This window comes from Ornithorhynchus anatinus, chromosome 7 (assembly GCF_004115215.2).
Source record: "Ornithorhynchus anatinus isolate Pmale09 chromosome 7, mOrnAna1.pri.v4, whole genome shotgun sequence".
NCBI classification, from domain to species: domain Eukaryota; kingdom Metazoa; phylum Chordata; class Mammalia; order Monotremata; family Ornithorhynchidae; genus Ornithorhynchus; species Ornithorhynchus anatinus.
In genome coordinates, this window is record NC_041734.1 from 58,115,376 (window position 1) to 58,141,715 (window position 26,340).

Genomic DNA, 26,340 nt, shown 5'->3' on the forward strand with positions numbered 1-26,340 from the left:
CCCGGATCGTTAGCTCGGCCCTGGGGTGGTTTTGGACAGAGGCTCAGGTTCATGGCAGAGTAACTGATCCGTGCTGAACTGCCAGTAGCCCATGGCAATGGGAGTGAATATATTAGCCTGGCCAGGTAGCCCCACCTCCTAGAGAGATCATTTCAGAGATCCCCTTTCCTGTTAATCTATCAATCAATCCATCCATCAGTAGTATTTATTGGGCACTTAATTTGTGCAGAGCACTGTACTGTGTTTGGGAGGGTTCAGCGGAGTTGGTAGACATAGTCCCTAACATCAAGTAGTCTGCAGGCTCTCCAGGGAGACAGACCCTAAAATAAATTACCAGTCTCCCCACCCCCACCCAGAAGTGGCATGGTATCCTGAAAACTTGACATGGTAGGTCTGTGGGATGCGTTAGTCTAATGCCATCTTAGCCCCTCTTGACTGCTGCTGGCCCTTTCCCTTGCCCCGGCCCTCCCAGGTTCCTACTCTATCTGCTTCTGTCTCTGATATGAGGACTTAGGGGTGCTCTGTGCTGCTCCAGGGATTCCAGTCCACCCCATCTTCCCCACCACTATGCATGCAGATATTGATGCCCTACTGCACAGACTTAAACGCTTGCAGGTCAGAGACACAATCAAATTGGGAAACATATACACATAGCCACAGGTGCTTCTGTATCCAACATGATGCAAGCTAGCCTATACCACCATACACCACCCCATCACATGCCCCTCCTTCACACACCCATTCGTGCTTCTCACTCTCCATATTTCTCCGCGTGCTCTGACTCAAGTACTTCACTTTTCCAAGCCACCACCCTCCCCCGCCCCGCCACTACCATAAGGGAAACATATGATGACGGTGCCCATCTCCACATATGTTCACATTTGTCCCATGGACACACTGCTGGGTATCACCCAGGTTCCAGTGGATTAAAGAGGGAGGGACAGGGTTGTTGGTGCTGGGGTAGATAAAGGGGTGATAGACTGAAGGCCATCCACACAGAAATGGGCCTAGGAGAGGTTAGGGGCAGGAGTGCCACAGTGAGTCAGCAGGGACCTCCCATGGAGAGGGGCCTGCAGGAAGAAAATGAGTTGATTTCTTCTGCACTTGTGAGAACCCTCTCCAAATCCAACTGGTTGGAATCTCCTCTTGCCGCTCCTCCTCTTTTCCTCCTCCTGCTGCTCCTCCTCTTTTCCTCCTGCTGCTGCTGCTGCTCCTCTTTTCCTCCTCCTGCTGCTGCTGCTCCTCTTTTCCTCCTCCTGCTGCTGCTGCTCCTCTTTTCCTCCTGCTGCTGCTCCTCTTTTCCTCCTGCTGCTGCTCCTCTTTTCCTCCTGCTGCTGCTCCTCTTTTCCTCCTCCTGCTGCTGCTCCTCTTTTCTTCCTGCTGTTGCTCCTCTTTTCCTCCTGCTGCTCCTCTTTTCCTCCTGCTGCTGCTCCTCTTTTCCTCCTGCTGCTGCTGTTGCTGCTGCTCCTCTTTTCCTCCTGCTGCTGCTGTTGCTCCTGCTCCTCTTTTCCTCCTCCTGCTGCTGTTGCTCCTGCTCCTCTTTTCCTCCTGCTCCTCCTCCTCTTTTCCTCCTGCTGCTCCTCCTCTTTTCCTTCTGCTGCTGCTCCTCTTTTCCTCTTCCTCATCTCCCTCCATCTTGTCCTTATCCTCATCTTTCTTGTCTTTCTCCTTGTTGTCATTCCTGCCCCACCATTCCTCCATTTGCCCTACCCGGCTTCCTCCCTCAGCTGCCAGCCCTGATCCACAATGGAAATGGAAGGAAGCATGATCATTTTTTTTCATGGTATTTAAATGTCTACTATGTGGAGGGTACTGTAGATCAAAGCTAATCAGGTTGGACACAATCCATGTCCCACATGGGGTTCACAGTCTTAATCCCCATTTTACAGTTGAGGTAACTGAGGCACAGAGAAGTTAAATGACTTGCTCAAGGTCACAGAGCAGACAAGTGGCGCATATCTTCATCACCCTGTATATATAATAATAATGATGGTATTTGTTAAGCGCTTACTATGTGCCGAGCACTGTTCTAAGCGCTGGAGTAGACACAGGGGAATCAGGTTGTCCCACGTGGGGCTCACAGTCTTAATCCCCATTTTACAGATGAGGTAACTGAGGCACCGAGAAGTGAAGTGACTTGCCCAAAGTCACACAGCTGACAAGTGATCATCACCCTATTTATTTTGTTTAATGAGATGTACATCACCCTGATTCTATTTATTTGCCATTTTTTTTTAATGAGATGTTCTTCTCCTTGACTCTATTTATTGCCATTGTTCTTGTCTGCCTGTCTCCCCCCGATTAGACTGTAAGCCCGTCAAAGGGCAGGGACTGTCTCTATCTTCTGCTGATTTGTACATTCCAAGCGCTTAGTACAGTGCTCTGTACATAGTAAGCACTCAATAAATACTATTGAATGAATGAATGAAGTGGCAGGGTTGGGGTTAGAACCCAAGTCCTTCTGATTTTCAGACCTATGCTCTATCCACAAGACCATGCTGCTTGTCATGTAGGCTGCTCCAGAAAGCCAAAATGGGAGGGAGAGGAGGCCAAAGCCAGCAGCTGAAGGTTGCCAAAAAGACTTTCCTAACATTTCCGTCTCTTTGCCCCAATAGGAAACAGCCCTTTGCCAATGTCATAGGTGGGGAAATTGAAGCCTGGAGCATGGTGGGGGACACATAGATCCAACATTCCTGGCTTAATGAGGAGGTGGCTAGAGGAATCCTGCCTCACCCAGTGCTGTTTTTGCTCCCTTAAAAGCCCCTCATCCTAGAAAGATGCCAGATTGCAGGGACCCTATCACCAAACCCTTTGTTTTCCCAGATAAGAGAGATGTCTGCCCCTCCCCAGCCACCCATCCCCTCCCGTTACACCGCGTCATCCCATCTGCTAATGAGGGGGCAGCCACCTCAGGCTCCTCAGCGGAGGACCCTGGGCCCCCATGGTGGGGAGGGAGAGGTGGGGCCAGGGGGCAAGGGAAGAAAACCTCATTGTGCTCCGTGTGTGTGTGTGTGTGTGTGTGTGTGTGTGTGTATCTGTCTTTAAAACCCTTTTCTCTTCTAATTATAGGATGTTGCAGAATAACCAGCTGGGCCGCATCCCTGCTGAGGCATTGTGGGAGCTTCCAAACCTCCAGTCTCTGTAAGTCATTAGAGCCCCGACACTTTGAGCTGCGGCGAGGCGTCTCTTGGGGCGGGCAGCTTCCCTGGGTCTGAGCCATGTGGCCTCCCTTTGTCATGGACCCTCCGGCCCCCACACCTCACCCCAGCTCTCTCCGACTCCCCCAAAATGAGGTTCAGCATCCCTGGCGATTTGTTTTGGGGGTTGTGTGTGCGTGTTTACATGCACGCAGTGGCCTGCGCACTTTTCAGAGAAGGAACGCGCTCCCAGGAGGAATGTGGGAACGAGACCTCCCCGGGTGGGCCACCAGGATGGGGGGGGTTCTACCCCGGGGACCGGCGGTTAGCCACGGGAAGCAGCCTGGTGAGGGACAGGATGACGGCCCCAAGTCCTGGCCGAGGCCCTGTGGGGTCTGACTCCCCCTCCTCCCCCTCCTGACCCCCCCCCCCCGGCCCCTCCCTCTTTGGGATGATGTTTTGGCTCTTCCTTGCTGCCCTTGGTGTGTCTGGGCACTGATTCCGTCCTCAGAAGTGGGAGAGTCTGGGAGGCTGAGGCTGGGTCTGGCTTGTGTGAAGGGACCTCACCCCAGACCCCCCACAGCTTTCTGGGCAGGCCTGTTTCCCTAACTCTGATCAATCACTATCTGTACCAAGACTCCTGTGATTCTCCTGCATGACTCCCCTCCCCTGATTCCCTACCCAGAGCTTCCAAAGCTCCTGAACTGACCTAGGCCTAGCCCCTCAGGCACCTCTCTAGCCCGGACCAGCCGAGTCTGAGCCAGCAGGGGCTGAGGGCACTGGTGAAGTGTATGGCGGTGATAGGCTCCTGCGTCTTTGGTGTTGGACATTTTCTTGGGAACTTAGGACTAAAGGCTATGACGTTGCTCCCAGTGGTCTCTGGAGAGGGCCAATTTGTTTCCCATGGCTTATGGAAGTGGGAAGAAGGACTCTACCCTGTCCAGGGATGAGGAGGGATTGGAGCTGCTCAGTCTGTGGTGTCTGCCTCTTTTCTAGGCTAGGAACTGTGACCCCACCCAGTCCCCAGAGTTTGCCCTGGGCAAGGGGAATTAAAAAATACCTGAAGATGGTTTCACTCCTTTGGTCACCAATTTTCATGTCCTTCAAGACCCTCCCCCCGATTCTGCTGAGAGAGAGAACATGGTGGTCAGCTGCTGGGCTGTCTGAGAGGGGAAAGGCAATAGACCTGGTACCCACCCAACACTGAAGGATTCTGATGGGAGAATTCCTGCCTCTCCTTCAAGGGTCCCTTCATCCTAGACCCTTCCTTTCCTACTCTGGTTCTTCTCCTCTCTGCTGCAGCTGCTTTTGTCTCCCTGCTTCTCCTGGCCCCTACTCCTCAACCAGCTTTGGGGGTCATTCATTCATTCATTCATTCATCCAATTGTATTTATTGAGCGCTTACTATGTGCACCTGAAGAGACCCAGATCCTCACTCCCACCAAAGTCATGATGTCCATCCTCCTGCCTCTGAACACAACTGTGAAAAACTCAGACCAGAGTAGCCACTCCCTTCCTTCTGTTCTGGGCCCCATAGCACCCTGATCTCCTTCAGACATAATGGTTTAGAAGGGGCTCGCTCTCGCGCTCTTTCTCTCTCCTGCCTGTGTTCCCTGGGGGCCCTGCTCTCAGTGATCACTTCAGCCTGGCAGTGACCTGCAGCCAGGGATTTGGAAGTATATCTGACCCAGAACCACCTATCGTGCAGGGCCGGGCTGCCCAGTGACGTCCACAGAGTCAGGATCACAGGGCTGTCCATTAGGAGTCAGGAGATCAAAGATGAAGGAGAGGCAGGCGGGGCACACCCCTGGGGCAGCAGAGGGGGGTGTAATTTCACCCTCTGTGCCCGGCGCAGTAGGTGGCACAACATTGCAGGGAGATGAGGCAGTCAGCGGGACCACTCCCCGCCAGGTGGCCCCAGGGCATGCTGGACACCCAGGACCTCAGCCTAGTTGGAACGGCTGAAATGACCCATTCTCCTCTTAGAACCTCTCTAAGGGAGCTTCCGGTAGTTCACCGGACTCACGTACTTTCCAAGCGCTTAGTACAGTGCTCTGCACACAGTAAGTACTCAATAAATACGACTGAATGAATGAACATTTACCAGCGAGAGAGAATGCTAGGGATCCAGCAGGTCTCTGGACTTTTCTGAAAGCCAAGAATCCTCACTCCCTCCAAAGTCATGAGGTCCACCTTCCTGCCTCTGAACACAACTGTGAAAAACTCAGCCCAGACAGAGTGGGTAAAAGAGAGGCTCGCCTTTTCATCAAGATATACAGGAAAACCCCGCCCTCTAATAATAAAAACAGTAATAATAATTATGGAACTTATAAAGCACTTACTTTGTGCCAAATACTGTTCTAAGCACTGGGGTAGATGCAAGTGAATCAGGTTGGATACAGTCCGTGTCCCACAGAGGGCTCATACTCTTGATCCCCATTTTACAGATGAGGTGACTGAGGCCCAGAGAAGTGATTTGCCCAATTCACACAGCAGACATGTGGCAGAGCCAGGTTTAGAAGCCAGTTCCTTCTGACTTCTAGACCTGTGCTCTATCCACTAGATCACGCTACTTCTACCCTCCTTCCCCCTTCCCCCCCCAGCCCTTCCAGGCCTCCATCTCCGTGTCTCTCATCCTTCACTTTCGGGAAGTCCGAAACATTTCCTTTTGTCAAGTCCTCAGTGGAGAGGGACCCAACTGGCTCCCCTTCTCTGTATAATGACCTCTCCTAGCTGGAGGACTGTTAGTGAGACTTTAGTTTTCTCTTCTTCCTGCTGGATAGTCCTAATTACTTTATTCTTCCTCAGGTGCCGTTTTCTAACCTAATTACCCTTTCTCTCCCTTGGAGAAACCCCACTCATTCTGTCAATTAATGCTCACTTACTCTGTACTGTTCTAAGCATTTGGGAAAGTACAGTACGATAGAGGAGGTTGACAAGATCCTTGCCCACAAAGAGCTTACAGACTAGACATTAAAATATATTACACGTAGCTATGTACGTAAGTGCCGTGCGCGTACATGATTGGATCCAGGGGGTAGAGGGAGGTGGCGAGGTATACTGAGGCTCCACGTGTAGGGGATTAGTGAACCAGTTGGTGGCAGGATCTGAGAGTGTGGACTTCCAGCCCCATCAACTTGAAGTCCATGTTAGAGAACGGACACAGGATAGGGCAGGAACAGGCTTTTAATTGAACCAGGGAGATGACGGTAAAACGCAAACAGACAGTCCATATCAGCAAGCCCAGATAAATCCAGTGTGACAGAACTGAGTTAATAATAACTGTGGGATTGGTTAAGTGCTTACTATTGGCAGGCCCTGTAATAATTATGGCATTTGTTAAGCACTTACTATGTGCCAAACACTGTATTAAGCGCTGGGGTGGATAAAAGCAAATTCAGTTGGACACAGTCCCTGTCCCACATGGGGCTCCCAGACTCAATCCTCATTTAACAGAGTAACCGAGGCCCAGAGAAGTGAAGTGACTTGCCCGAGGTCACCCAGCAGGCAAGAGGCAGAGCCGGGATTAGAACCCATGACCTCCTGACTCCCGGGCCTGTGTTCTAGCCACTACGCCACGCTGCTTCCCACACTTGGCACTGTACTTAGCGATGGAGTAGAAACAAGAAGGGTTAGATGCATTCCGGCCCGTCGGATTAGAGCTGAGGAGGAGGAGTGGCTCGAGGAGAGAGAAGAGAGGGATATCTCCAAGAAGACTTTCTGGAGGAGGGAGAAAGGGGTCATACGAGTAGTTAGCGGGTTCGTCTCCCCGCCGACCCACGATAGAAGGCACATTACAGGCCCTACCTTCTGGAAATGTCATTCTCCGAGTTGGGGAGGCCATCTGGGCCACCCAAGGAGTTTCCCAGAATGCTCGCCACTAGAGTACGTGGGCCATCAGCCCACGGCCTCTTTTCCATAGAGCCTCAGAGGGCAGCTTCTCTCCTTCGGGCCCTGGGGAGGTGTTGGAACGTGCACCCCAGCTCCACACTCTCTCCCTCCCGCCCTCCCCCCCGCAACCCCCGCACCCCGAATGGCCCCAAGTCAGGGTTGGGCTGCTCAGGGACGGGATGGTCTCCCCCAGGGTTATTCCTTGCTGCTGAGTGCCAACGAACCGAGGGATCAGGTTACTCTTTACTTAATGCCAAGGTGAGGTAAATCCTGGCAGAGGCCTCTCTCCTCGCCCTGGGGGACCCTGGGAGAGGGAATGCGTGGGAGACAAAGAGGGCATATGATCAGAAGACCGTGCTCTCCACCCCCGCATCCCAGTGTCCATTAATATGCCAATGTCTTCGTCAGTTTTATGACATTGGGTAGATCCTAGGCCCTGGAGATGCACAGAACAAGAAGTTCACAGGCTGAAGAGGGAGTAGCCCCCTACCTCAACACCAGCCGCTGTCTACTCGGGCCCGGTGTCTGCCAGAACCACAGTGATCCAGAGCCGGGATTGAGAGCCAGGGATGAGAGGGTCCTAGGTTTGTCCCCCACGTGGGGAGGCGGACTTTCCAATTCCTTCACCCCAACCCCAAGTAGATAATCTGGAATGGGCTGGATTCTCTCCTGCCTACCCCAGCGCCCTGTCTTTGAGAAGCAGAGTGGCTTAGTGGAAACAAGACGGGCTCGGGAGTCAGAGGACGTGGGTTCTAATCCCAGCACCGCCACCTATCTGTTATATGAACTTGGGCGAGTCACTTAACTTCTCTGGGCCTCAGTTATCTCATCTGTAAAATGGGGATTGAGACTGTGAGCCCCACGTGGGACAACCTGATTACCTTGTATCTACCCCGGCGCTTAGAACAGTGTTCTGTACGTAGTAAGCACTTAACAGATACCATAATTATTATTCCCTCCTCAGAACAGGCAGTCAAAAGCACTCTGCTTCCAGACCAGGCATTTTCCCTTTGAGCTTCTGGGAGAATTCAGGGGAAGAGACAGTGGGGGAGGCATTTGAGGATTCCCCCCTCCCGCCCCTCCCCCACACTTCCTGTCGCTTCTTCTTGCTGACAAAGCAATGAATAAAAGAGCTGAAGCAACCAGGATTAAGGTTAGAGTTACAAAAAGGACCGTCGATTTCCAGGCCCCCCTTTATACCCGCAGTCCAACACAAGGCATGAGCTGTTTGGTTTGGCCCAGGGATTGGCAGGCAACCACCTGGAGTGACAGTCTTCCCCCCAACTCTGGGTGCACATGCCCCCTGGAGCAGGAGGGAGGTGGCGACGCCACTCGCGCGTCAGGTCTGAGCTGAGGCCAGGCGAAACCACGAGAAGCCAGTAGAGCCATGGAGGGAAAACAGAGACAAGGCCGGGCCCAGGGGAGGGGGAGAGTCAGGGAGACCACATGGAAAAGTGAAAAACATCTAAAAGGAAACACGGGACTGAGGTGGGGGAGGGGGAAACACAAGATGGCGGAGAGAGTTGCCAACCAGAAGTCCCTTGAGAGATATTCAAAAAGCACAGTGGCAAAATTGGGGTGGGGGGAGGGGCAGGGAGTGGAAAAACATGAAAAGCCCAGGGACCCTAGGGGGAAAATGTATAATTACTAAGGACAACCACACAGACTCTCAGAGAATTCTTCCCTAACAGGGCCACACTAAGGAAATTAATCGGTAACAGTGCTGGGTTCAAAAACTTGAAATTTGCGTTCATGCGCATGTGCACACACTCCCTGCCCCCCCAACTCCATCCCCACGTGCATAAATACTCCTCCCCCTGCACCTTCCTCAAAGTGAAATCAAATCTAAAACACACTGGCCTGTTGCCTCTGAGGGGAGGAAGCTGTGGAAAGTCGAGGGCAGGAAGAGAGTCTCGTGGGGTTCCATGGGATCTCAGGCCCTCTTTGGGCAGAGTGCTTGACCAAGAGCCAGGACACTGGGCTTCCAGCCCCAGTGCTGCTACTGATTCCCTGGGTGACATTTGATAAGCTGCCCAGACCTTCCCGTCCTTGGTCTTCCCTGTTCTGCCGTGGAAGAATGAGACCCTCTTTAGGTGAAGAGTTGAGGTACGGGGGAGAAAGGCCAGAGAGCTCAGGGGGTCTGTTCCGTGATCACGTGGCTAATTATGGTATTTAAGTGCTTACTATGTGCCAGGCACTGTGCTGGGGTGGAAACAAGCAAATTGGATTGGTCAGTCCCTGTCCCTAGTGCGGCTCACAGTCCCAAACCCCATTTTACAGGTGAGGTCACTGAGGCCCAGAGAAGTTAAGCGACCTGCCCCGGGTCACTTGGCTGACAAGTGGAGGAGCCAGAATTAGAAACCCATGACCTTCTGACTCCCAGACCTGTGCCCTATCCACTAAGCCAAAGTAGAAATAGCTGTGGACTCCCTTGGGGGAAGGGCCCGGTTCTAATCCCGCTGCCCCTCTAGCACAATTGTCCTACCCCGCCCAGTTGGGGCTACCATGAGAGGTGGTGGGAGGACTGGTGGTGTCATGGTTCCTGAACTGAGCTCTTCCTCAACCATTCCAGACCCTCCAGGGGCATGGCGACCGTGAATGTTTGTGGCGAGCGCCCACCTGGAGGGAGGGTGGGAGAAAGGAATTATGGCACCCCCAACCCCTCCGCACCCTCTCCTCCCTGGGGCTGTGAGAGGGACAGCAACTGAGAGAGTCAACATCTAACAGGATCTGGGTTAGAAGGGGCAGTTAGGCATCTGAATTTCCTGCCTATCACCAGAGCTAGGAAGAGTAAACCATGATCATCTCTCCTGAGTGTGTCCAATAACTGGATTTCCTCCTAGCCCTTTAAGTTGATGAGATTAGTGTTCTGGGGCGGGGGAAGGTGGGGTCTCTGGCATTCCAAGGACTCCTAATGTGGTGGAGTGAGAAGGATTGGGGTTAGAGTGAGAGGGTGGGATAGGTGACCCGCCACCCCTTGGAGTTGGGTACTGTGTTTAAAAAAAAGGACTGGGGAATGGAAGAGATGACCTCAGGAACTCTCTTCCCTACCCTAGGACTCCTGGGCCCTCTTTGCCCTCCATTTCTCCCCCCCGACCCCCACCTTAAAGAGAGCTCTGCCATCCATCCTCTGGGTCAGTTTCTCCGCTAGTAAGCCTTGCTATTCTCCAGTTGACCTAACCCCTCTCTCCTGGTCCGCAGCCTCTTGCCCGCCCGGCGGGACCCAGAGAGGCCACGGCACGAGACGCAGAAGGCCCGACTATTTTTAATGTCCTGATTATACGCTGCTTTATTTGGATCCCCCTGGGTTCCGGGAGCTGATTGCTACTTACGGCTGGTGCAGCGGTGGCTCTGAGCCCTCACGAAGCCGAGCATGAGGAGCAGCCCCCTGCAGCGGGCGGGAATGAGTGCACGGGGTAATTTGCCTTCTTGGGGTGCCAAGAAAGTGTCAGCCAACGGCCGGGTCCCAGGCCCCGATCGGGTGTTGGCGTCTGTTCCGAGCTCTGGGCCGGGTGGATTACAGGCCCACGGGAGACCACCCAAGCTCTTCGCGGACACCCGTCTGCACTGGGCCCCGGCCCCCAGCCCCCAGCTCGCCTCCGCCTTCCGTCCCTACGACTGGAGCTTGGCCGCGTCTTGGCGGCCAGAGGCCCCGAGGGGAGTTCTCGGCGGAGGGTCCCCCAGGTTGCTGGAATGTGCCTCCCCGGCTTGGGTGTGAACCTCCAGGGCCCGGCGTGAGGCCCGGCTGCTACTGCAGGCCCAGGCCTGAGCCGGGTGGGAGGGCCCCGGGGGCCCGGGTTCGTCGGGAGCCAACCAGCTCCGAGTTGGACTCTCTGTCAATAGAGTAATTTGGGGCATGTGTGTAACTGTGCCCAGATGAAAATCCAATGGGCGGTTGCTACCCACTGAGAAAACAAAGGGGCGCTGCCGGCCAGAGGGGCGGTCTCACCTCCGAACCAGCTTGCGTGTGTGTGTGTACGTGTGTGAGAGAGACACACTACAAGGGTACAGTGCAGCTGAGGCTGGGCTGTTTCAGGCGGCCTTTGGCCATTACCCAAGGACTTCTCAGTCATCTGACCGATTCTAGAGTCAGAAGGACACTAGGAGGCAGCCATGTTTGGCCGGAAAACTCCATCTTTACCCGGTCCTCTAGTGACATCACTCAAGAAGTCACCTATCCCCAGGAGCCTTGCCCTGAGGATGTCCTCAGTTCCACTTGGCATCATGAGAATTTGCTCAAGTTGCTAGGTAGAGAGGAAGCCCAGCATCACTGGAGCCGTGCTGAAGTCATCTGTGCCCTTTCCTTGGCCCTAGCTCCAGTCATCCAGCCGAGGGATGGAAATCCTCTTGGTATCCGACCTGGGCTGCGTGACCAAGCCAGGACTGGGTAGTTGTCCACCCTTAGGTTTTCCCTGGGCCCCCTCTCCCACCCAACTCTGTGAGCTTTAAGCTGACGTGACTGACTTTCCAAATAGGAAATGGGCCTGAAACTGCAGCTGGAAAGGTTGAGGTTAAACTTAAGGAAAAACTTCCTGAACTTCCTGGAACGAGCAGGTTACTGCTGGAGAGGAACGGGAGAAGCTTCTGTCTGCTGGGCTGGGTGGCACGGTCTGGCCTGGGGCTGAGGGAGTTAGAGGGTAAGGCCTCGGCCAGATTGTCTCTCATCCTTGTGGGAGGAAGCCGGACCTCAGCATGGGGGAAAGGTGGAATTGTCATGTGACGTTAGCGGTCCCAAGAAGGGATTTGCCCTGGCTGGTCCAGACCCACCCTCAGTCCCCAGTTGTTCTCAGAGAGGAAGAAGGAGGGTCTGCAGGCGGGAGGATTTTCAAGACTCCGAGTAATTTTCCACCAGTTTATGAGCCTTCAGAGCCCCGGTTGCCAACACATGGGCTCGGAGTGTGGAATGTCTGTGAGGCCGCGCGGAGCAGCTCCAAGCTGTGGCCTGACTGGGGCATCGCGGCACTGAGCCATAGGACCTTCTCCAGAGTCTCTGGTTTTTCCATTTTGGAAGGGAAATCATTTTATGGGCCTCCAGGACCACTCATCCCCAGCACCGAGATGTTCCACTCTTCCTAGACCAGCCGTTTCCAAGTCAGCGGCGGTGTCTTCACGCTGTCTTGCTCAGACCCAGCTTCTGGCTTCAGAAGTCAAAGAAAAATGCCCACCCCAACATCCAGGATGATTTATTCATTCATTAATTCATTTGTTCAATTGAATTTGAGCACTTACTGTATGAAAATGATGATAATAGTAATAATGATGGTATTTAAGCACTTACTATGTGCCAGGCACTATACTAAGCGCTGAGGTTATTTACAAAATAGATTGGACACTGTCCCTGTCCCATGTGGGGCTCACAATTTCAATCCCACTAGAAACAGAAAAGTGAAGTGACTCGCTCAGGTTCACATAGACAAGTGATGGAGCCAGAATTAGAACTCACGACCTTCTGACTCCCTAGCCTGTGCTCTCACCACTATGCCACACTGTATTAATTTCTTGGGCAAGTACAGTATAACAGTAAAGAGACACATTCCCTGCCCGCAATGAGCTCAGAGTCTAGAGAGAGAGAGAGAGAGACAGAGTCTAGAGGGGGAGATGCAGTCCAGAGGGGGTTGATGGGTCAGTCTCCCAGCCTCAGGGAAGGGCTTGGAGATCTGGGGAGGAATACAAGGGTGGAAGTCTTTCCTGGGGAGCCTGGAGAGGCGAAGCCCTGCCCAACCAACTTACGCGTCCGGATCGGGTCAGGTGGCGTCCGATATTGCGGTGGAAGGAGTGGGGAGAGGATGAGGCAAACTCCAGGGACACCAGTCAGCTGGGGGTTCTCGAGGGAGCCAGTGACCTCAGCGGTTCGTCACCCTCCCCTTGAGACACAGCAGCTTCCGGAGTGTCAGCCCGACCCCCAGCTGTATTGGTCACCTGCTGAGGGCATAGCTTCGGGCTAGGCTAGGAAGGAGGGGGCATAGTCCGAGTCCACGAAGAGCTGGCAGTCTGAACAGTCGCTCTTAGATACAAGTGAACAGAGACATATGCCTTGAGACGGAAGCAGCTCGAGCTTACGAAAAACCCACTCGTGGAGAGGAGAGTCGAGACGCTCTAAGTCTGTGGGCACAAAGAGAGAGCCGCCTGATGCCATCATCGGTATCAGCAGATTTCACTGAGCATCTCTGTGCGGTGCACTGTGCTCAGTGCATGGGGAGCATTCACATGAAAGCTGCAACCTTAGTTCTCAAGCAGTTTGCAATCTGACAGGGGGAGTGAAATGGAAAGACACAGGAAACACGGTTACAGAGAGCAAAGATCCCAAATTCACCAGCCCAGTGATTGAGAAGAGGCTGGGAAGTTCAATAGTATTTATTGAGCAGAGTACTGTACTAAGTGCTTGGAGTGTACACTTCGGCAACAGATGGAGACAATCCCTGCCCAATAATGGACTCGGTCCTTCGTCCCTTGTGGAAAGAGCACGGACAAGGGTTCTAATCTCAACTTTACCATAAAGCAGAAACTTAACACGTACCGTAAAAAAGCACCCACGCTGGCAAGATCAGAAGCAGCGTGTCCTAGTGGATAGAGCATGAGCTGGGGAGCTAGAAGACCCTGGGTTCTAATCCTGGCTCTGCCACTTGTCTGTTGTGTGACCTAGGGCAAGTCACTTCACTTCTCTGTGCTTCAGCTCATTTGTCAAATGGGGATTTTACATGTGGGACAGCCTGATTACCTTGTAACTTATCCAGTGCTTAGAACAGTGCTTGGCACATAGTAAGCGCTTAAAAATACCATAATAATAAATAATAACCGGGACTGTGTCCAACCTGATTAGCTTGTATTTACCCCAGCGCTTAGTGTGATGCCTGGCACTTAGTAAGAGTTTAACAAATATCATTAAAAGGAAAAACAAGCAAGCTGGCACACTGGATCCCAGAACTTGTTTTCCCCTGCCAGGTGGATCCTTTGACTACGCTGCCACTGAGTCCAGGTGCCTAGGTCAGAGCCCTAAACCCTCCCGATGGGATAAGCACCTGCCGGGCCAAAGCAGCCGCACCCTCTCCCCCTCCAGGCTCCGCCACCCTTTGCCAAGCCCCCATATGTTCTCATCTGCACATCTGTGAAGCTGGAGGGTCTGGATGACAAACTCCCCTCTGGAACATCTGGGATGCGGGGGAGGCGCTCACCTGCTAACTTAAGGGGCAAGACCAGGGGTCGGAGCAAGGAGGGTTGGTCGGGTGGGAAACCTCGGAGCTGGGTGAAAGCCAGGAGGCCTGGGGTTTCCTCCTGGCTTCACTCCTGTCCTAGGTAAAGATGGCTGAGATGTTCAACCTCTGGGTTTCTATTTCTCCATCTGTACTTTGGGAAAAGCACAGGAAAAGGGGGCAAGGTGAGATGCCTGGTGGGAAATTCAAGAACTGGGGGAAGTTCAGGGTCTCAGTGATGATTGACCCAACAGTCTCAATGGCAAGGCCATTCCTGGGGAAGAGCTACTGGGCCAGAGGCCCTCCTTAAGAGTCTTAAGCCCTCCTGGAGAGTGGAGGTCTGGGCAGTTGTCACCGTAATAATAACAACTGTGGTATTTGTTAAGTGCTTATAATGTGCCCAGACACTGTACCGTGCTGGGGTAGATAGAAAATATTTGGGTTGGACACATTTCCTGTCCCACAAAGGGCTCACGGTCTTAATCCCTATTTTACAGATGAGAGAACTGAGGCACAGAGAAGTAGTGACTTGCCCATGATCATACAGCAGCCAAAAAATGGAGCCAGAATTAGAACCCAGTCCTTCTGACTCCCAGGCCTGTGCTCTATCCACTAGGCCTTGCTGCTTCTCTTCATGTAGGGCAGCAAGGGTAGAGGAAGGGCATGGCTGGGGCAGACAGGAGCGAGGAGAGCCGGGGCAAGCCTGTGACCCCCGCCCCATCCCTCCCCAGCTCTGAATATGGCTGCTCTCTAGAGTCCCACCCACCGGGGCTCCCGGCTGGATTGGGAAGAAGCAATGGGGCTGTTCCTAACAGGCTCTGCCGTCCAACATCCGATTCCAGGGAGAATTTGCATTCCTCCCTTCCAGATCAATTGTTCCACACTGGGCTCTGGGTCATCCCTAGGCTTTTTTAATATCTAGAAGGAAGGACCTCAACTCTTTTAAGTTTGAAGGGACTGTTTATGCTGTGCTGCCTACCACGGTGCCTAGGCGCTAGCCAGGCTCTAACATATATCCTGGTGGGCTCCAAAAAGTTAATGCTCCCCCCAAAGTGTTTAACTTCCTACCAGAGGTGAATTTAGATCTTGGGAGAATCAGGTGCAGTATTACGGCAAATAATAACAAAACAGCAATAATCCAGGTCCCCAGGGTCAGCATCATCGCTCAGGGACAAGGGAGGAAAGAATTAGTTTCTTCCACTCTCTTATTTTCTTCTTGTGTCAGGTTTAAGGTGTTCTCGTGCCTTGAGAAGCAGGGAGGCCTAGTGGCAAGAGTACTGGCCTGGGAATCAGAGGTTATGGGTTCTAATTCTGACTCTGCCACTTAGCTCTGTGACTTTGGGCAAGTCACTTCACTTTTCTTTGCCTCAGTTACCTCATCTGTAAAATGGGGATTAAGACTGTGAGCCCCATGTGGGACAACCTGATTACCTTATATCTATCCCAGCGCTTAGAACAGTGCTTGGCACATAGTAAGCACTTAAATACCATCATTATTACTATATTATTGTTATTGTCCCTGTTCCATACTAATGTGGTGTGGTGAGTTGTCTTTTAGGTATGAGTGGGACTTGAAGTCCCATTTGCCCTTCCGCTGACAGGAATCCCTCTCCAGACCTCCCCTGACTGGGAGAGGTTCGGATTCAGGGTGATTGCAAACCATGCCATCACGATCCCAATCATTTTTCAGTTTCGTGGAAAGCCTGGACTCACTGGGTAGGCTGAGGAAGGAAGGCCGCGGGCAGGTGGACGGGGCTGAGCCAGAATGAGCACCTCAGGGTCAGCTGACGTGTCTTCAAGGAGCAGGGATGTCAGGGACCTGAGGACCAGAGATGACAAGTCATCAGAGCCAGGGTCTCATCCTCTAGACTGTAAGCTCGTTTTGGGCAGGGAATGTGTCTGTTAATTGCATTCTCCCAAGTGCTTAGTACAGTGCTCTGCACACAGTAAGTGCTCAATAAACACAATTGAATGAACTGAATGAAGGAGCCAGCTATTCTCTAAGAGCAGTCCTGGGGATATTTGGCAGGATATGCATGAGGGGGGCAAAGGAGCATCTGTTAGCAATAAGACCTGGCTAGGAGAGTCAGGGCGTGCACCGACTATTGGAAGCTTCCATTTGTGAGGATCCATTTTTATCGTGTGTTTTGGGGAGAATGGTTATGGAAAGTGGGGGCCAGGGACCTAGATCTGTGTCCAAAGGGGCCTGGGTCTTTCCACCTGGGGACACTGCTGAGCAAACCTCACCCCTCTGCTCTTGCCTTGTTGGGATCTGAGCATCATGCTGAAATGAGACGGAGGAATACCTGACTACAGGCTTCGGTGAGCAGCGAGGCCCTGGCCTTATCCATAGGCACTTTCAGAAACTCAAGCCCCGGAAAGGAGTTCCACTCTTGCTCTTAAACCCTTATCCTCCCCTTCCCAGACTGAGTCCCCTGGATTTCTGGTTGATTTAGGGAAGTCTGCTGCCCATCTCTGATCCTTGGCCAGAATACCATCTCCTTCCCCGTAGTATCTCTCGTGGTTTATCAAATGCTGTGAGATTTATTAGACTAGAAAGAACAGGTGGTCAACCCTGAGACTTCTGCTTCCTTTTCTACAGCCCAAGGAGTGAATTATACAACTATAATAAAAAGCTTCTTGAGGTCAGGATCATGTCTACTCATTCAGTGGGGATCTCCCAGATGCTTGGTAGAGAATTCTGCTTATCACAGGAGGTAAGCATGTTCTGTTGATTGGGAAGGTGTTCTCAGGAAAATACCTTTGAAAATCAGAGTCTGGGCTAGAAAAAGTTCCTGGAAATTCTGACTTCCATTTAAGGTTGCTGCCTCTGCCCATAGGTAAGGTGGACCACTCTCAGAATGCCCCTTCCTGGCCCAGTCAGGTCACAGGGTCCCACTCTGGCCCCTAGATTCCAGGCTAGTGCCCCAGGAGAGGGGAGTTCCAAACAAATCCTGAATTGGAAGGTCCTTAAAGTTTGGATTGGATGCAGAATCCGCACAGGTAAGTCTGGAAGACCTGAATCAGCTTGATTTTGTCTAGTCTTCTCAGGGACCACCAGATCAAATGACCAGACCGATCCATTCATTCATTCAGTTGCATTTATTGAACACTTACTGTGTGCAAATCACTGTACTAAGTGCTTGGGAGAGTACAATATAGAAATCCTGGAGCTCCTGAACACTGCAGGATGGGTGGCATTTGGCATATAGACATCGGGGTATTTTCTGGGGCAGCAGACCCAGGCCAACATTGAAAATCAATCACTGGTATTTTATTTATTTACTTGTTTTTATAGTATTTGTTAAGCACTTATTATGTGCCAGGCACAGTGCTAAGCACTGGAGTAGATACAACATAGATGGGGCACAGTCCATATCCCAAATGGGTTGCGGTCTTAATCTCCATTTTACAGATGAGGAAACTGAGGGACAGAGAAGTTAAGTCACAAAGAAGACAAGTGGTGTAGCCAGGATTAGAACCCAGTTCCTTTTGACACTCAGGCCCGTGCTCTATCCACTGGGCAATGCTGCTTCTCAACCTCTTTTTTACTGTGTGCCTAATGTGTGCAGAGCACTTTACTAAGTATTTGGGAGAGTTCAATACAGCAGAGTTGGTAGGCACACTTTCCTTCCCAGTCCTGAAATGCCCCACTCCCAGACTTTCTTCCCCATCAATATTCCTACCCTGCCTCCAGCCCTGGGGCTCTATCTTGGGAAAAATCCTCATTGAGTCACCCAGTCCTCCCCCATTTTCAACCAAGGACAGCATTCCAAGCACCACAGCTTTGAACCCCATCTCCACTGTTGAGGGGACCCTGGCCTATGAGAGCAAGGAATTGGGATTCAGCCCAATCTCACAGATGGGAAGATCCTCCTGCTGCTTCTAAGGTGGGGGTATAGATGAGATGACCTCTTGCAGTCATTTAAGATCAGAGATTGTCACACTTTGGACCCCCACCCTGCTGCAAGTCTGAGTCTGATGGGAAATCCATATATCTTTTCCCCCAGTTTACCTAGGGGGAAGACAATTCCTTTTATATATTGCTCCTGATTAAAACCTGAGGGATGACTTAGAGGAATGCACAGGTACAGAGGTCTTTGATGTAGACAAAAGAAGAGCTTTTCCTGCCACACGCGGCTCTTACAGGCACATAAATTCTCTTGACAGATAGAAAGGAGAATGAGAATCAGATTTGCCTCAGGTGCTAACAGGAACTGCCTAAATTTTAATATCGCACCTTTGATCTGTTGCACAGCTGACAGTGAGGTGGGAAGGACTTTATTAGTGGGCATAAATCATAGCTGATTAAATTGCTTTACCCCAGAGGAGAAAGATACCCAGGGCTACCAGCAAAGTGGGTATGATGAAGTCAATGCCCAGCATCAGGCAACCCTTTATGACCCAGTCAGCCCTTTCCTGGACAGGCAGTTTGTTGGGATTTGATTAGGGATGTAGCCAGTCAGGAAAGACTTTGGTGGCTAGCTCTGGACTACTGAGAGAAGAAATCTAAGAGTTTGACCTGCGTGGGACACTCAATCAGCTTTCCTTGATGATAATCTCCAGACTTTGAGGGTGACCCTTCAGAGGTTAGCTTTTTGCTTAGATTCCTTCCACACCCCCTGACCACTGGGTGCTCTTCAGGATAGAAGACTCCCAGCCTTATTTGGTCTCATCACACTTTTTGTCAGGAAGTTCTCTCATACTGTTCCTTGCCAAAAATCTTCCCAGGAGACTTTTCTTAGACTTCTCGCCACCCTAAAAGACCCAGCTCTCAATCCCAGCTAATCCTTCATCCCATCATTTCCTACAAACTTCCATGAATCCCATCCATCTTTCAACCCTCCATTCTGAGCCTGAACTCCCTCCCTTGAGATCATTTAAGATCTCTGTCTTATCCCACTCCTTCCTACACCCTCTGCTGTCCTTGCAGTCCAGTTCTCTGTATCCGGTATCCCCCAGCTCCTTTCCGGCCTCTCTTGCAACCCCCTACTCGTCCTGGGTTATCCCCCCCGCCCCCACCGATCGAAGGACACTGCATGTATAAACCCCTCCCCAAACTCCCCCTCTCCCTGGACCTTGCCGGGAGCCCCGGGGGACTCTGCCCTCTGACCTTATCCCCATCCCCTCTGGGCTCTGGTCTCTTCTTGTCAGGCCAAAGAGTGGGGTGATGGGTTCCAGATGTGCCACTTACACACAGCTGGAACGTGGGGATAAGTCCCAGATGCTGCACTGCGGGGGGAGGGATTAATGCGTGAAGGAGCTAGAAGAACCGGAGCAGAGGCCCGGGGATGAGAGGGAAGCTGCAGGATCAGTGCCGAGAGGAGTTTCACTCAACCTGCCTCATCTCTCTTGAGCCTGAGGGACACGGACTTGTGGTTCTCAAGGGAAGCGGGGAGGATTTGGTGTGAGGAGTACAGGGAGAAACAGAAATCTGCCCATATTCTTAGGAGTTCTTCCCCCAGTTTCCCAGCCATTCTTCCAGAGCTCTTCTGAGCTAAAGTTCCAGATATCCAGAGGTTGAACTCCCTGGTATTCCTGGTTAGATTCATTCATTCATTCAGTCATCTTTATTGAGCACTTACTATGTGGAAGCACCGTACTAACCACTTGGAAGAGAACAATACAACATTCCCTGCCCACAACGAGCTCATAGTCTAGATGTTCATTTTAATGTGGTGATGTGCAGAACTTCAGTGCTCCAGTACCTAAGAATTCCTATAACCCTCCAGGCCACTCCTGACCATTTCATTCAATCAATTGTATTTATTGAATGCTTACTATGTGCAGAACATTGTACTAACTACTTGTTAGAGTATGATACAGCAGAATTGGTGGATGTGTTCTCTTCCCATAAGGAGCTTGCAGTCTAAAGGGGTAGATAGACATTAATATAAATAAATAAATTACAGATATGCACTTAAGTTGGAGGGGCTGAGGCTGGGGTGAATATCATGTGATGTCCTGAAGGCAGGAGGAAATACGAGAATGCAGGGAAGGAAAGAGGTGAGGCCTGGAGAGGTAGATTGGGGAATTATCTGTGTAGAGGTGGGAGTGAATGAGTTCTCCAAGGGAGTGGGTGTAGATGGAGAAGAGAAGGGAACCCAGAAGTGAGTCATGAGGGACTTCCACAGTTAGGGGCTAGGAGGACGAGGAGGAGCCTGTGAGAGAGACTGAGAAGTGGAGAGAGAGAAGAGAAGAACCAGGAGAAAAGAGTATCAGTGAAGCCAACGTGGGGTAATGGGTCCAGGAGAAGGGAGTGGTCTGTAATGTCAAAGGCCCACATGAGAGTCCCACTGGTGAAGAAGCCACACGCTTAGTGGATAGAACGCAGCCCTGCAAGTCAGAAGGACCTGGATTCTAATGCCAGCTCCTTCACTTCTCTGCTGTGTGACCTAAGAAAAGTCACTTAACTTCTCGGCACATCAGTTACCTCATCTATAAAATGGGGATTAAGACTGAAAGGCCCATATGGGGGACAGATTGTGTCCAACATGAATAACTTATATCTACTCCAGCACTTAGTACGGTGCCTGGTACTTAGTGTTTAACAGATACCGATAAAAAAGAGGGAATGAGGAGACTTAGGATGGACTGGAGGGCATTGGAGACAGTTTGTCCTGAGGATCAGTGGCAAGGTGTCTATGCTAGAGCCCAGCATTGAGCTAGGCTCACCGCTCAGGTCCCAAGGCTTCCAATCTCCTCTAGGGTCAACAGGAAGTCAAACTGGTGAGGTTCAAGCTAGGACCACCCGGTTCATCTTGGGGACAGCAGGATGTCACGGAACTATAAGTGATCAAGCCATACCGCATGTGGGTAGCAGCTCACTTCTAGGGATACTGGTGCACCAGACTCAGCTACCGTACCGTGGCTGGGTCCACTGGCTAGGCCAGGCTGGCTTCTGGATTTCTGGCCCCGACCAGGTTCAAATCCATGCTGTTAAGAACAGGAGAGCATTGACAGCATCCTTTCTTTGAATGGCTCAAGAGATAGTGAGCACGGAGCGTGTGGTGCTTGGTGAGTGGTATTATCTGTGAGTGGTTTGTCTACACTTGGGGGTAGAGGCAGAGGAACAGAGAAGATAGAGAGCACTGGGAGGATGTGAAGGGAGAGGGAACAGGAGGCTTTGTTCGTGGTGGAGGGTGACGGCACTCTAGGTCCCAGGTGTCGAGGATCACAGGATGTTATGAGTGTTCCTGGGCCCGCAGTGAAAAGAAATCACAGCGCTTAGAACAGTGTTTAACATATAAAGTGCTTCATAAATAATACTAATAATATCATCTGGAATGTTTCCCAGAAGTTCTCCTGATTCTAGAGCTTTCTCTGGCGGAGTGGTGGGGGCAGGGAACAGGACCCCAGACCCCCCTAACTTGTTTCAGAAACTTTGCATTCCCCTTCCCAGGTCCCTGTGAACACGGGTACCAGAATTGGTGGCAGAAGCCTAGGCAGAGGGACGCTGGACACTTAAAATACTGGACCTAAAAATGTCTAGTCCCAAGGCTCTATCAGACAAGGGACAGCCCAGCTGAAAACCAGACTGGTGTAAAATCAAACGGATGGCCACTCTACCTCCAATACCTCCTAAAAGCTCTGGTGGGCCAGTTTCCATGATATCCTAGAAACATTTTAAGGGACAAGGTAACCTCTATTTCTTATCCCCATGCGTGCGGTGGAAAGAGTCACCTTTCCCATACCTTGCATATAAGACAACAGGAATCATAGGGCAATGGCTTTTTGGAAGGGAAGCAGAAGGGAACAGTGGAGGAAAAACACAGAGGTATCAATCAATCAATCAATGGTATTTTTTGAACATCTCTTGTGTGCAGAGCCCTGTAGTAAGCACACATGGGAGAGTACAGTGTAGCAGACTTGGTAGTCATATTTCCTGCCCATAAAGGTGCATGAGAATCCCACAGATGCCAAGGACACTGTTGGCTTCTATGGTGGGGAATGTTACTACAGTATTCCCAGACAATCTGTAGCAAGGCCATAGAGAATAGCCAGAAGATAACCAACTTCCTCCTTTGGGTGGGAGCTCTTTCTGGACACCAATAATGTCACCTTCCTGTTTTCCCATTTCTTTAACCAAATTAAAAAGTGTAGCAAGTCTGTGACAGGATAGCCACCTCTGCCAATCCCTAATAGTAACTGTGGTATTTGTGAAATGTTTACGGTGTGCCAGGCCCTAAATTAGATACAAGGGAACTAGATTGGGCACAGTACCTCTCCCGGAGTCCAGTGGGAGGGAGAGCGGGTATCAAATTCCCATTTTACAGATGAGGAAACTGAAGCCCAGAGAAGTGCACTTGGATCTGCGGCCTTTGAGCATTTGATATTCGCCTCACCCTCAGCCACACGGCATTTATGTATATATCTATAAACTATGGAATTTATATTTAAATCTGTCTCCCCATCTATACTGTAAACTCACTTTGGTCCAGGAATGTGTCTACCACCTCTCTTGTATTGTACTCTCCCAAGTGCTTGAGAAGCAGCGTGGCTCAGTGGAAAGAGCACGGGCTTTGGAGTCAGAGGTCATGGGTTCGAATCCCGGCTCGGCCACTTGTCAGCTGTGTGACTTTGGGCAAGTCACTTAACTTCTCGGTGCCTCACTTCCCTCATCTGTAAAATGGGGATTAAGACTGTGAGCCCTACGTGGGACAACCTGATTCCCCTGTGTCCACCCCAGCGCTTAGAACAGTGCTCGGCATATAGTAAGTGCTTAACAAATACCAACATTATTATTAAGTGCTTAATACAGTGCTCTGGACACAGTAAGTGCTCAATAAATACCATTGATGTTTTTGATGATGATGTTGAAGTGACTTGTTCAAAGTCAAAGGGAAGGCAAGTGGCAGAGTCGGGATTAGCACCCGAGTCCTCTGACTCCCCGGGCCTTGCTCCTTCCACTAGGCCACCCTACGTCCTCCCTGCTGCAAGTCAGTTGCCGGCTCCAAGCGGCAAGCTTAAGGAGGGGCCCTGACTGAAAGTGTGGCACCTAGAGAAGCCTCCAAGATGGAAAGGAGAAACATCAAACAGTTCAGACAGACCCTGGCTTGATCTGGCTTCCTCTCCCCCTGGCCGGCATGGTTCAGGCCAGCGTACAAATGGGCTGTGGGAGGTGACATCACCCCCCAGCTTAAATTCCCACTAGTAGCTTAGATCCGGTGACGAGAGAGGAGGTGACTCAGCTGGGCCTTTTAAGATGAGCTCCAACAGGAAAAGCATTGATTTGATTGCCTTTTGGGGCCGATTAATCCCTGGCCAAGACCTCTGCTCTGGAAGGACAGCTGTTCACACGTGGGAAGGGCCAACCTGGGACTTTCACCTCAGAGTCCGACAGGCATGCGAGGACACGACTGCCCTCTTCACTGACGCCACATCCTCAATCCACACGGGCCTTGGTGCTCTTGCAGCGAGACAGAATGGGGTTAGAGTCGGGAGAAACGTCGGGAGCATCGGGGGCTTAGTCCCTGGGGAAGCTAACGTGGGGAAGAGCGGGTCTCCTCCGTGGATGCAACTGGCCTCCCGTCTCTCCTGAATGATTTAGGCGTTCTCCTGTCCGGAGTCGGGGGCTGGATCCCGATGACCTCTGGGGTTCCCTGTGGCAGGGCCCATGGGAGATTGGCAAGGAGAATATGCCACAGCTTCTTTCCCTCTCTGGACTTTTTAATATATTGCAAGTATATAATAATAATAGCTGTGGTGTGTGTTAAGCACTTACTATGTGCCAACCTGTACTAAGCGCTAGGGGGGATACAAGAAAACCAAGTTGGACAGAGTCCCTGTCCCACATGGGGCTCACAGAAGTAGCATGGCCCAGTGGAAAGAACACGGGCCGGGGAGACAGAGGCCCTGGATCCTAATTCTGGCTCAGCCAGGTGTCTGCTGTGTGACCTTGGGCAGATCACTTAACTTCCCTGTGCCTCAGGTACCTCATCTGTAAAATGGAGTTTAAATTCTACTCCCTCCTACTAAAACTGTGACTCTGTCCAACCTGTTTATCTTATAGCTTCCCCAGTGCTTGGCACACAGTAAGCACAAGTACCATTTAGGAAAAACAGACAAACAAAAATGTAGATGAAGCGGTGAGGCTTAGTGGAAAGAGTATGGGCCTTGGAGTCAGGGGACCTGGGCTCTAATCCCAGTTCTTCCACCTGTCTGCTGTGTGGCCTAGGGCAAGCCACTTCCATTCTCTGTACCTCAGCTTCCTTATCTGTAAAATGGGGATACAGTATGTGTTCTCCCTCCTTCTTAGACTGAGACTTGTGTGGGAAAGGGACTGTTTCTGATCTGATTATCTTGTGTTGATCTCAGCACTTAGAATGGTGCTTGGCACAGAGTGAGCGCTGAGTAAAAGCCACGGTTATTTTAGTTGGGTAAACTTACTACCTCTTGAGGCCTAACCTGATAAGATTCTCCCATCTGATCCTTAAAGATGGCATTTGTTAAGCACCAAACGCTGTGCTAAACTTTGGCGTAGATTCAAGGTTACTAGAGCCAACACAGCTTCTTTGCCACACAGGACTCACAGTCTAAAAAGGAAGGAGGAAGGGATCCTCTCCTACCAATGGGCATAGTTAAACCCTTGAAATACCACCTCCTTCAGGAAAGTCTTCCCAGACTAACTGTAAAGAGGAAGTGTTCTCCTCTCAACAGCAGCGTGGCATAGTGGAAAGAAAACAGGCCGGGGAGTCAAAAGGTCATGGGTTCTAATCCTGATTCTATCACTTGTCTGCTGTGTGGCACTGGGCAAGTCACTTCACTTCTCTGTGCCTCAGTTACCTCATCTGTAAAACAGGGATTAAAACTGTGAGCCCTGTGGGGGACAGGGACTGTGTCCAACCTAATTTGCTTGCGTCCAATCCAGTGCTTAGTTTAGTGGCTGGCACATAGCAAGCGATTAACTAATACCACAACCCCAGTCCATATGTATAGGTAGCTTCTACACCTCTCCTCACTCAATGAGATCCCCTTGGCTTTTTTACATAATTCAACTACTTCATTCATTAGTTTGTCCAATTATATGTATTTGGTGTTGGATCAGTTGCCCTAAGGTCCTTCTTAAGCTTTCCTGGATCTGCGTGGTCTTCTTTAGACTGGAGGCTTCTTGAGGACAGGCCCGGAGTGCATTCATTCATTCATTCAATAGTATCTATTGAGCACTTACTATGTGCAGAGAGCTGTACTAAGCACTTGGAGTGCATGCATTTGGAGGTGCTGCAGGCCTAGCTGGACCCAAGCCTTCCACCTCCAAGCTACTTGCCTGGAAACTTACGTAACTTTAGATCCGGGTGTGGGGTGTTCCTACTAAAGCCAGGTAAGGAAATCAAAGGCAGAGCCCCCCCCGTTCCATGTGTCTTTCACTGCCCGGGGTGTTCACCCCTTCTGATTTGCAGCTGCCAAAGCATTTTGTGCCAGGAAGTCTCCTCTCCTGGCAGGCACTGGGCCATTGCTGTTTGTCCCTGCAGGCAACCAACGGCTCCTACCAGGATTTTTATTAAAAAAAAAAAAAAGACAACAACAACAACAAAAAATTTTAAATTGCCTGCAATTTTTCACTTCCAACCTCCCCTCGGGACAACCTCTGCTTTCTCCCCGCATTGTTTTCTTGGAGGGAAGCACAGGGGATGGTAAAGCTCCAACAAAGCTTGGAGGCCCCAAAATGGGTGACCTCTGTGAAGGGGTGGCAGGGATATTCAGTGGTGAGAGCACCCTCTCGGTCCGAATCCTCAGTGTGCTGAGTGACCAGTGGTGGATCAGTCAATCGTTCGATCATTTTTATTGAGTGCTTACTTTATGCAGAGCACTGTACTAAGCGCTTGGGATAAAATAACAGAGTTGTAGATGCATTCCCTGTCCCCAGTGAGCTTACAGTTTGGAGGAGGAGATAGATATTAATATAAATAAATCAATTACGGATATGTACATAAGTGCTGTGGGGCTGAGGGAATGGTGAATAAAGGGTGCAAATACAATTTCAAGGGCAACGCAGAAAGGAATGGAAGAGGAAATAAGGGCTTAGTTGGGGACGGCGTTTTGGAGAAGATGGGTTTTTAATAAGGCTTTGAAGGTGGGGAGACCGAACGTCTGTTGGATGTGAAGAGGAAGGGAATTCCAGG

The 26,340-nt window shown here is 51.1% G+C and overlaps 1 protein-coding gene across 2 annotated transcripts in view; it reads left to right on the plus strand.

The window, feature by feature from the left end:
• The window catches only part of LGR6 (leucine rich repeat containing G protein-coupled receptor 6), a 141,897-nt gene that overhangs the window by 43,843 nt on the left and 71,714 nt on the right, over window positions 1-26,340 (plus strand). The window contains exon 4 of one of the 2 annotated variants that reach the window (XM_029068430.2): window positions 3,070-3,141. In XM_029068430.2, coding sequence (XP_028924263.1) covers window positions 3,070-3,141 — 72 coding nt within the window. Of the gene's footprint in view, window positions 1-3,069; window positions 3,142-18,693; window positions 18,808-26,340 lie in introns of those variants that run through there. The other variant, XM_029068432.2, reaches the window with a different exon arrangement.